Genomic DNA, 12,174 nt, shown 5'->3' with positions numbered 1-12,174 from the left:
GAGGGGACTTTGGAGTTGGAGGGCTTCTACATCAACATCATCGCCTCTCCAATGACTCGTGAGTAGTCCACTTCAGACCTACAGGTCCGTAGTTAGTAGCTAGATGGCTTCTTCTCTCTCTTGGATCTTCAATACAAAGTTCTCCATGATCTTCATGGAGATCTATCCTATGTAATCCTCTTTGCGGTGTGTTTGTCGAGATCCGATGAATCGTGGATTTCTGATCAGATTATCTATGAATTATATTTGAGTCTTTGCTGATTTCTTATATGCATGACTTGATATCCTTGTAAGTCTCTCTGAGTCTTGGGTTTTGTTTGGCCAACTAGATCTATGATTCTTGGAATGGGAGAAGTGCTTGGTTTTGGGTTCATACCGTGTGGTGACCTTTCCCAGTGACAGAAGGGGCAGCAAGGCACGCATCATGTTGTTGCCATCAAGGGTAACAAGATGGGCTTTTATCGTTGATATGAGATTGTCCATCTACATCATGTCATCTTGCTTAAGGAATTCCTCTGTTCTTTTGATGCATGCTGGATAGCGGTCGACAAGTGGAGTAATAGTAGTAGATGCAGAAAGTATCGGTCTACTTGTTTTGGACGTGATGCCTATAGATATAATCATTGCCTTAGATAACGTCACAACTTTGTGCGGTTCTATCAATTGCTCGACAGTAATTCGTTCACCCACCGTCTACTTGCTTTCATGAGAGAAGCCACTAGTGAACACTACGACCCCCGGGTCTATTCACAACTATCATTTCCACTTTCACTTTTACTTTGCTTGTTTACTTTGTTGCTTTCACTTCTCACTTTGCAAACAATCTATAAGGGATTGACAACCCCTTCATAGCGTTGGGTGCAAGCTCTTTGTGTTTGTGCAGGTACTTGTGACTTGACGAGATCTTCCACTGGTTTGATACCTTGGTTCTCAAAACTGAGGGAAATACTTACCACCGCTGTGCTACATCACCCTTTCCTCTTCAAGGGAACACCAACGCAAGGCTCCAAGGCCGCGGGGAAATCCTTTGCATATTTGCCAAGGAAGTCCCTAAAGGCGTAGCCGTAGCAACAGGATTCCTGGCACCGTACCAGGGAAGGTTTGTTGTCGCAGTAGCAGAAGGATTTCTGGCGCCGTTGCCGGGGAGGATCATGTCAAGAATAGTCTCTCATGAACGTGCTGATTTCTGGCACGGGGAGGAGAAATCAAGTCATCTATCCAAGTAGGTGTCACAAAGTCATCTCTTGCATTTACCTTTTTTTCCAGTTGCCTCTCGTTTTCCTCTCCCCCACTTCACATTTGCCATTTTCATTTGCCATTCTCCTTTGCCGTTTTATTTTGCCTTTTTCCTTTGCCGTTTTCTTTTGCCTTTTTGCCGTTCCCTTTTGTCCGTTTCACTTGCTTACTTCCTGCTCGTTTGTGTGTGGGATAGTCCATCAACGGCTAGACCCACTACTCCAAACGATACCCCTGAGAACGAAGTTCTCAATTTCAGGAAGAATGAGGAAGAAAATTTAAAAGACGCTTGGTACAGGATTTGCAATGCTCAAAGTAGATCTACTCGTAAGCAATCCACTACCGTTCTTCTTCGTAGTTTTTATGTTGGAATATCTCCTTGGAATAGGTATATTCTTGATACCATCGTAGGCGGGAATTTTTTGGGGAGCCATACTGTTGACTCCTATGGAGCTATCATGAATTTGGTAGGCTCACCCCCGTTCATGGTTAATGGAACCACCTTGACCTTGGAACACGTGATGCAAAGGCTTGACTCTATTGAAAACAAAATTGCCACAATTGAACTTATTGAGGGTTTGGACAGAAAGATCCACAATCAAATTACTCAGTACGGATCCAAAGTGGGAATGGTCTTGAAAAAATTAAGGGAGAAGGAACCTATAGTTAATGATTCTTCTAGAATTGGCAAACTAGAAGATTTCATGACCAACTTGGGTTTCGCTTTTGCCGCTGTGCAAAATACTCCAAATCTCACTCTCAAAAAGACCGTCAAGTCTGTTTTTGTTCCTAAAGCTAGTGGTGAGTCATCCAATAAAGATCAAGATCTTAAGATGATAAATGATCACGCTACTTATGGTTTGAGCACCAAATATGACTATACGTGATTCCATCACCTTTTGCCTAGCTAAGGGCGTTAAACAATAGCGCTTGTTGGGAGGCAACCCAATGAATCTATCCTTTTTATTTCTGTTTTGTGTTTTCCACACTGTCATAATTCTGTTATGATTGTGTTTTTTGTGTTTCTTTTTGCGTTTGTGCCAAGCAAAACCGTTATGATTAGTCTCGGGGATGATCGTTTGGTCATGCTGGAAAAGACAGAAACTTTCTACTCACGAAAATAATTTTAATTTTTAATTTCTATAAGAGATTTTGAGTTGATTCTTTTTGCTGCTGATTTCTACACAAATTATTCAGACTATCGTAATTTGTCAGAATTTTTGAAGTACCAGAAGTATGCGAAGTATACAGATTGCTACAGACTAGTCTGCTGTTAACATTTTCTGTTTTTGTTGAGTTGGTTGCTTATGTTGATGAAACTATGGATAGTATCGGGGGGTATTAGCCATAGAAGATTGAAAATACAGTAACCAAACATCAACATGAGTAGAATTGAAGTTTGCTACAGTACCTAAGGAAGTGGTGGTTTGCTTTCTTATACTAATGTTATCACGAGTTTCTGTTTAAGTTTGGTGTTGTGAAGTTTTCAAGTTTTGGGTGAAGTTCTTATGGACAAAAAGATAAAGAGTGGCAAGGGCTCAATCTTGGGGATGCCCAAGGCACCCCAAGTTGATTCAAGGATGTCATAAAATCCTAAGCTTGGGGATGCCCTGGGTAGGCATCCCCTCTTTCGTCTTTAATCCACCGGTAACGTTACTTGGGGCTATATTTTTATTCACCACATGTTATGTGTTTTGCTTGGAGCGTCTTGTATCATAGGAGTCTTTTACTTTTGTTGTGTCACAATCATCCTCTCTGCACACCTAGAGAGAGATACATGCACTCACCATGATTTTGTCGAGCTTCACTTATATCCTTTGGTTAGACAATTCAGCTCACATGTGCTTCACATATATCTTTTGAGCTAGTTGATTTTGCTCTATGTGGTTCACTTATATCTTTTAGAGCACGGCGGTGCATGGCTTGGTAGTTGATCTATGCTATGAAAGTAGTCTCAAAAGGGGTAGTTATCCAAACCGATATGAAAACTTCCACCTTCATGTGCATTGAATAGTTAGAGAAGTTTGATTCATCTCAATTAGTTTTGAGTTGTGGTTATGGTAATATTGAAGTTATATTAGTAAGGTGTTGTGGATCTAGAAATACTTGTGTTGAAGTTAGTGATTCTCGTAGCATGCACGCATGGTGAACCGCTGTGTGATGAAGTGTGAGCATGATTAGTCTATTGATTGTCATCCTTTGTGTGGCGGTCGGGATTACGCGATGGTTTATACCTACCAACCCTTCCCCTAGGAGTATGCGTTGAATGCTTTGTTTCGATTACTACTAAAACTTTTGCAACAAGTATGTGAGTTCTTCTTGACTAATGTTGAGTCCATGGTTTAGATGCACTTTCACCTTCCACCATCACTATCTTCTTTAGTGCCGTGCAATTTTCGCCGGTGCACAAAACCCACCATTAGCCTCCCTCAAAACAGCCACCATACCTACCTACTATGGCTTTTTCAAAGCCATTCCGAGATATATTGCCATGCAACTACCACCATGACATGTGCCACCACTTCTACATTGCCATTGCATGATCATAAGATAGCTAGCATGATGTCCCCATTGATGTCTATGCCATGCTAGATCATTGTCACGGTACACTACCGAAGGCATTCCATATAGAGTCATCATTGCTCTAAGTTTTGAGTTGTAAGTGTGATGATCATCATTGATGGAGAATTGTACCATGTGAGGAAATAAAAGAGGCCAAAGATGCCCACCAAAAAAAGAGAGGCCAAAGAGCCCACCAAAAAAATGAGAGAAAAAGAGAGAAGGGACAATGCTACCACCTTTCCACACTTGTGCATATTAAGCACTATGATCTTCACGATTGAGAGTCTCTCGTTTTGTCACCACCATATACCTAGTGGGAAATTTTCATTATATAACTTGGCTTGTATATTCCAATGATAGGCTTCCTCAAAATTGCCTTAGGTCTTCGTGAGCAAGCAAGTTGGATGCACACCCACTAGTTTTCTTTAAGAGCTTTTACATACTCTTAGCTCTAGTGCATCATTTGTATGGCAATCCCTACTCATTCACGTTGATATCTATTGATGAGCATCTCCATAGCTCATTGATATGCCTAGTCAAAGTGACCATCTTCTCCTTGTTTGTCTTGCAACCTCCACCACACTCCACACCAATTATAGTGCTATTACCATGGCTCACGCTCATGTACTGTGTGAGAGTTGAAAAAGTTTGAGAAAGTAAAGGTGTGAAAACAATTACCTGGCCAATACCGGGGTTGTGCATGATTTAAATTCGTTGTGCAAGGATGATAGAGCATAGCCAGACTATATGATTTTGTAGGGATAACTTTCTTTTGGCCTTGTTATTTTGAAAGTTCATGATTACCTTGCTAGTTTGCTTGAATTATTATTGTCTCCACGTCAATAGCAAACTATTGTTTTGAATCTAATGGATCTGAACATTCACGTCGCATAAGAGGAGTTACAAAGGACATCTATGCTAGGTAGCATGAAAGCATCAAAAATTCATTCTTTATCACTTCCCTACTCAAGGACGAGCAGGAGTTAAGCTTGGGGATGCTTGACACGTCTCAAACGTATCTATTATTTTTGATGGTTTCACGCTGTTATCTTGTCATCTTTGGATGTTTTGTTTACCTTTTTTAATCTTTTTTGGGACTAACTTATTAATTCAGTGCCAAGTGCCAATTCCTTTTTTTTCTGGCTTTTTGACTCTTTTCAGATCTGATTTTGGAACGGAGTCCAAATGGAATAAAATCCCCAAAATAAATTTTTCCAGAACGGAAGAAGATCGGGAGGCTTGAGGGCCAAGGTAGTGGGCTCACACGGAGCCCACAAGCCCTATTACCGCGGCCAGGGGGCTGTGGCAACCGGGCTTGTGGCCTCCCTGAAGCTCCCGTGCCCTAGCTCTCTGTCCTATAAATTCCCTAAAAATCTAGAAAAAATCAGGGCATCCACGAAAACACTTTCCGCCGCCGCAAGCTTCCATTTCCGCGAGATCCCATCTGGAGACCCTGCTCGGTGCCCTGCCGGAGGGGACTTTGGAGATGGAGGGCTTCTACATCAACATCATCACCGATCCAATGACTCGTGAGTAGTCCACTTCAGACCTACGGGTCCGTAGTTAGTAGCTAGATGGCTTCTTCTCTCTCTTGGATCTTCAATACAAAGTTCTCCATGATCTTCATGGAGATCTATCCGATGTAATCATCTTTGGCGGTGTGTTTGTCGAGATCCGATGAATTGTGGATTTGTGATCAGATTATCTATGAATTATATTTGAGTCTTTGCTGATTTCTTATATGCATGACTTTATATCCTTGTAAGTCTCTCCGAGTCTTGGGTTTTGTTTGGCCAACTAGATCTATGATTCTTGCAATGGGATAAGTGCTTGGTTTTGGGTTCATACCGTGTGGTGACCTTTCCCAGTGGCAGAAGGGGCAGCAAGGCATGCATCATGTTGTTGCCATCAAGGGTAACAAGATGGGCTTTTATCGTAGATATGAGATTGTCCATCTACATCATGTCATCTTTCTTAAGGCGTTACTCTGTTCTTTTGGACTTAATACACTAGATGCATGCTGGATAGCGGTCGATGTGTGGAGTAATAGTAGTAGATGCAGAAAGTATCGGTCTACTTGTTTTGGACGTGATGCCTATAGATATAATCATTGCCTTAGATAACGTCACGACTTTGAGCGGTTCTATCAATTGCTCGACAGTAATTTGTTCACCCACCGTGTACTTGCTTTCATGAGAGAAGCCACTAGTGAACACTACGGCCCCCGGGTCTATTCACAACTATCGTTTCCACTTTCACTTTTACTTTGCTTGTTTACTTTGTTGCTTTTAGTTCTCACTTTGCAAACAATCTATAAGGGATTGACAACCCCTTCATAGCGTTGGGTGCAAGCTCTTTGTGTTTGTGCAGGTACTTGTGACTTGACGAGATCTTCCACTGGTTCGATACCTTGGTTCTCAAAACTGAGGGTAATACTTACCGCCGTTGTGCTACATCACCCTTTCCTCTTCAAGGGAACACCAATGCAAGGCTCCAAGGCCGCGGGGAAATCTTTGCATATTTGCCAAGGAAGTCCCTAAAGGCGTAGCCGTAGCAGCAGGATTCCTGGCGCCGTACCAGGGAAGGTCTGTTGTCGCAGTAGCACTCCACCATGGCTATCTCTCGCGAGGAAGATAAGGAGGGAGGAGCTTTACATTCCTCGGATTTGAGACGGAGAGGACGACGGTCGTGGCATCCGTGGGAGGCGAGAAGAGATTCTCTAGATCAATTTAGTGGCGGGAGGGGATGCTAGGAGGGAGAGGGAGCTGCTTGTGAGCTCGAGGGTCTTGGGGATGGGCTATATATAGCCGAGCGGGAGATGTCGTGCTCATTGCTGCAACTGGCTAGTAGGCAGGGCACATGTGGGTCCTTGAGGTGACAGGAGAGGCACAGGGGATGCGCAAGCGGCGCCAGGGATGGGCAGGTGCAGACGGGGCGAGTGGCCATCGAAGTGACATTGTTCATGCGAGCGCGGTGATGGATGGGGCTCGTGGCGGTCCCTACATAAGGGGAGAGGGGTCCGGGTATACGTGTGAGGAGGAAGAGGATGGACGACACTCGCGGACGTGCGGGGGTGGACGAAGGGAACGAGCCCGATGGTCTGGGACACCCAGGATGCATCCGCAACACACACAACATGTGCTCTGGCATGCCAGAAACACAGTCACCGCGTGGCATGACACGTAGAGGGCACGTCAGCATGGAAAAAGTTCTCTGCTCAGGAGTCCCTTCACCCTAGAGCACCACAGAAGCTTTATATCGATTAAAGCTGCTCTGGTATGAAGTGTAAAGTCACCCAAATTTGATGGCAACACGGTGTTTGGAGTGTGCTGGGAGAGGTTCAACTGGGGATTCATGCTGAGATTTAGCTGGGGTAGATCACCCATTAAGGAGACCACTGTGGCAAGGTTTCAGCTAAAGTGGAGGGGTTTAACTAGTACTTGCTTCACAAGCTACCCCACTGGATAGAAACATGAAAGTTGAAGCTGTGCTCAAAATGTTGAATGAATTTTGCTCAAATTTGGAGGGGATCATTAAGGCATATGGAGGCACAATAAAAATTTCATACCATTTGGATAAATAAGAATGGCACTTCCTTCAAAATGCTTCCCACTGGACATAAAATTGGGGGAATTATAGGGAAATATTGGCTTGATGAAATTAGCCCAAATTTCGTGGAGGGTGGTTATATTTGTAGGAGAATGTTGTGTTAAAATTTCAGAAATTATGGAGTAATATAAAATATAGTTGCTTCACAAAGTGAAATTATGACTTGAAACAAAGATTGGATGGTGTGCGCACCATGGTTATGAAATCTTGAATATTTTTACATATCCAAGGTCCATATGAGTCAAATTAAATTTGAGAATTTTGTGGGAATTAATGGCAAGATATAAATATAGGTTGCTTCACAACCTAGCTCAAACATGGTTATTCCTTTAATCGGAAAAGGAATATTTGCAAGAAATAAATATTGGGGTTGGGCCAAGATGGAAATGACATTATCTTGGGAAGGATTGATAATGACAAGCAACTTGGGAGAGGAAGAATAGATGGTCTTCCCAGGTTTCAAGAACACAAAGCCATAGAAAAGGAACCCCAAATAAAAATTCAAAGAAAACTAAAGGAACAAAGGAAGGCCAAAAAAGTGGGGTGTCACAAGCCACTTACTCATATGTTGAGATCAAATATTCCATTCACACCATATGAATCTTTATTTCAAGCCTCCCCAAGTTGTTTTCTACCCAATCACCCTATTCAACCAAGCTAAATTCTATGAGAGAGTGATTGAGAGTTGAGGAGAATATCTTTTGAAGCACAAGAGCAAGGAGTTCATCATCCATACACCATCTATTACCTTTTGGAGAGTGGTGTCTCCTAAATTTCTTAGGTGTCGCTTGGGAGCCTCCAAATCACGTGGATTTGAACCAAGAAGTTTTTAAGGGCAAGGAGATCGCCTATTTCGTGAAGATGTGCCCCGAGTGAGGCTAGTGCTTCGTGAACGTAAGCTATGGTGGAATAGACAAGGTTACTTCTTCGTGGACCCTTCATGGGTGGAGCCCTCCATGGACTCACACAACTGTTACCCTCTGTGAGTTGAAGTCTCCATCAGTGTGGGCATACGATAGCACCACCTGTCGTAACCACGCCATAATACTCCACATCTTCATTGTGTTTGATCTTCCTACTGTGTCATCCTTTATGTTTCTTGCAAATGCATGATATTTCTTTTCTGTTGCTTGATCTCTAGATAAGCATGTGTAGGAACCTTTGGATGAAACTTACCCTGGGAAAAATTCTCATATAATCTTGTTAAGTGTCTATTCACTTCCCCCTAGATGCCTCTTCTCGATCCCACAACCTTCGATAGATAGCTCTCGACTCAAGCGAGCGCGATTCAAAACCCAACACTCAAGCCAGCGCACGCAGGTGCAATGCACGCCCCGCCTGTCATGACCGCATCAACCCGACATGGCCCAATGTCGCCGACATGCAGCACCGACTTCCTTACCACGTGGGGGACAGCGCGAGAAAGGACCATCATGGGTGCTCCCGAGACCGCCGCATGACGGTGGCCTCACACGCGCTCGTGGTCCATCCTTCATGGACCCTCGAGGCGGGTCGCATATGTGCACATCATTCATGCACATCAGACGACCTGAAGAGCCCCCAAGTGGCCCTTGTGGCATGCCACATAGGAACAGATGGCGCAAACGACACACTCGCCCTCAAAGTCCCTGAAGAGGTGGGTACTCCATCATCCTTTATAAGGGTAATTTTTATTTATATTTCATTGCAATTCCACCAACACAAATCACTACACCATTATGCCTTTTACCACTTGCGAGGTGGATTTGCCATTTATCATCAAAACCTCTAGGGTATAAATGGACATACACATTCATTTTCTATAAAAATTAGCGAAAGCATTAAAAAATCAAAGTGGAAGTAAGAGTTCATAGGGTGGATGCACATACCTCTAGATTGGTGCGTGCCCAGAATTTGTTACCAATAAAATAAATATATGTAATCAAGTTAAGAATAATACATTTAATAAAATATTCATAATTAAACAAAATATTTATTCCACATAGGTTTAAAACATGCATGACACACTGCCAGGTTTTTTACAACACATGCAAATGAAGCTAGGTATACACCAGTGGGTGGTGCATATACAAGCCAATACACAAAAAGAAAATAATAGAAGAAGAAAAGCAAGCCAAGCAAGCCAATGCATACAAACACACTTTTGACCATGAAAATAAAATGAGACGCAAACCAATATAGACGTTGCTATATGTCAACTGATCTTGTGGTGGATGATTACTTTATGCATGCACACATTTATGTATTCTCTCAGATCCTTTGTGCATCAGTAGTTCCACATGTCATCCATGCCCATGTTGACTGACGAGATCTCGCTGGAGGTTGTTGCACCACCATTTCCCTGAATGTTGTTGTTCACCCCGGTCACAACATCCTCCTGTGATACTATAGATGATGTACCGCTCCCAGCATCAACCCCGACGATGAAGCCCTGGTCTGCACTGATATGCATCATCTGTTGCTGCTGGTTGTTGTTGTAGAACGAAATCGATGACTGTGGCGGGGCAACCAGCATCTGGTGGTGATGGTTCTCAAAGTAATGGTTGTTCATCATTGGGAGCACATCACTGCCCATCATAGAAGATCCGACCCCAATGTTATGCATCTGGTACAAAGAACCTTCAGACAACGGTGGCAATGGCGATGACGATGATGTGCTGTAGTTCATGAGAGGAGCAAATGTATTGGATTCGAAGAAGTCGTGTTGTTGCTCTGCCCCCATGGACATGACATATGATGGCATCCGCACCTTCTTCAATCCAGTGCTCTTATGGAAGATTCTACAAACCACATACTCCTCCTACCAACATACATAAGCTAAATAAGTGCAAATAAACGATGCTAGTAGCTAGATATGTATGTACACGCGTATTCATCACGCATGAGTACTACTGGTCAAGGTTTAAAAATACCTTGGAGGACGCATTAATGGTGGTAGCTCTGGCAATGTCAGTGGGCAAGCCTGGAGTGGGCTTCTTGCCGGTCTCAAGTCTGTACTCATGCATGATCCAGTTGGTCTTCTCCCCCCTAGGGGCTCTGCCCTTGTAGAAGACTAGAGTCTTCTTCATGCCGATGAGACTCCTGGTCGGCGGGTGGAAAATCTCCTTGTCCTTTCCGGTAGCCTTCCAATAGCCAGCATTTGTGGCCCGGTTGGTCCGTACTCCGGTGGGGTACTTGAGGTCCTTCCGGGAGAAGAAGTATTGTGCCATATCCCCCATGTTTACCTGATTTGGGAGATCCCATGGCTCACATTTGTTCAGATCCACCTCCTCGATTACCATCGTGTCGAAGGGTTTCTTCAGCACCTTGGGGACTAGGTAGAAAGTGATGATTTCCATGTCCGTTGGGTGAAACCTGAACCCTTGTGGTAGATTCAGGTGGTGTTGTTGTTGTTCTTGAGCTTGAAGGTGGACTGCCATGGCGGAGGCTCTTTAGGAAATGGGTGTTGGGGCGGAACCAATATTAGGGGCAATGTTCGAGGTGTGTGTATCTATGGAAGAAATTTAGTGATATCTAGATTTATGAGAGGGGGTGCTTAAATAGGAACGAATGCGTGTACTCACAAGACACTTGCGAGAGAAGCCTTGACGTTTTTTGGGCTTTGTTTAATTTGTTCTTACTGGCACTGGATGGATGGATGCGAGATAGATAGATAGATAGAGATAGGTTCCTATCCTTTACAACTGTGTGTTGCTTGTCTTGCTGTGGGCGCCAAGCCAAGGTGGTGACAAGTGCTAGGTTTCTCGAACTCTCCAAGACAAACCATTCTAGATTGAACACATTTGGTTTGTTAACATTCGTTTTAACCAATGCATATGGACTTCTCAAGCCATGCCTTAATTTGTGGGTTATGCCTGGCTTTCTGATGCAAAGAAAACATGTATTGTTTACTATGTATCCTATGTATGCATTCCACCCTATGCATTCATATCTATATACAAGATGTGAGGTAAATATGTTGGTTTACATTTTCATCATATGCATTATTATACTAGATATAGCGTTTGTAGGTTTACATGAAAACCGTGTGCATTCTCTAAACAATGTGTGATAAAGAGAGGGCTTTGATGGATGTTCAACATGAAGGGTACAAGGTGGGGCCTACAAGAGTTATTAACACTAACATCAAAATATATATTATCTACGCCCCCACGCGTGAAAATAGCACCTTTTGGATCAGTTATCACCGGGCAAGGGGGATAGCACCAACCGCTGCTGAATTCCTGCATGCATGAGCGGGACTGGTACAATTCTTGCTCCGCGTGCATGGACACACACATATGCATGTATGTACACAAACACATGTCACTGGCATCTGTTTAGAGATATATATCAGTTGCTTGGTTTTACTCACTTTCGGGGTGTCGTGTACTAGTGTAGGTAAGTATGTGTGCCATGATGGACCAACCTATTTGCTTTTCCTCAAAAAGTTGGCACAAATATACATGTATCTACAAACGTCCGCGTGGCTATGTGCTTATCATGTGGACCAAAAGGGGGCATTTTTGCACCAACTGCTTTTTGCAAGGTTATCCATTGGATATATAATCTTCTAGATCGACGATGATAATGTTGGTTTTAAGATATAACTTAGATGTAAACAAAATTTTCGCAAGAAAATTTAATAGCTAGCCCACCAAATACAAAAATATATATCACACATAACAATTTGTGGTGTACATTCCTTCTCAATTTTCGGATCACAAAATGTTACATGTACATGGAGAAAAGGAATGTTATATTCATGATCAAAAGTAGCTATGTAGT

The 12,174-nt window shown here is 43.1% G+C and overlaps 1 protein-coding gene across 1 annotated transcript; it reads right to left on the bottom strand.

Moving 5' to 3' along the window:
• Nucleotides 1-9,363: 9,363 nt before the first annotated feature.
• LOC123409666 (NAC domain-containing protein 20-like) lies at nucleotides 9,364-10,925 on the bottom strand. Its single transcript, XM_045102536.1, has 2 exons — nucleotides 10,320-10,925; nucleotides 9,364-10,207 (listed from the first exon to the last, which is right to left on the bottom strand). The coding sequence occupies exons 1-2, from the start codon at nucleotides 10,824-10,826 to the stop codon at nucleotides 9,674-9,676; spliced, it is 1,041 nt and encodes a 346-aa protein (XP_044958471.1). The 5' UTR covers nucleotides 10,827-10,925; the 3' UTR covers nucleotides 9,364-9,673.
• Nucleotides 10,926-12,174: the final 1,249 nt, after the last annotated feature.

This window comes from Hordeum vulgare, chromosome 7H (genome assembly GCF_904849725.1).
Source record: "Hordeum vulgare subsp. vulgare chromosome 7H, MorexV3_pseudomolecules_assembly, whole genome shotgun sequence".
Taxonomy (NCBI): Eukaryota; Viridiplantae; Streptophyta; class Magnoliopsida; order Poales; family Poaceae; genus Hordeum; species Hordeum vulgare.
The sequence above is the reverse complement of the archived record's forward strand: the minus strand, read 5'-3'. Positions and strand labels throughout refer to the sequence as shown.

Bases quoted from the DNA above. Each gene is read 5' to 3' on its own strand.
- LOC123409666 (XM_045102536.1), bottom strand. From the start codon at position 10,826: ATGGCAGTCCACCTTCAAGCTCAAGAACAACAACAACACCACCTGAAT. The intron at 10,208-10,319 runs GTATTTTTAAAC...GTATGTTGGTAG, and splicing joins CCATTAATGCGTCCTCCAAG to GAGGAGTATGTGGTTTGTAG.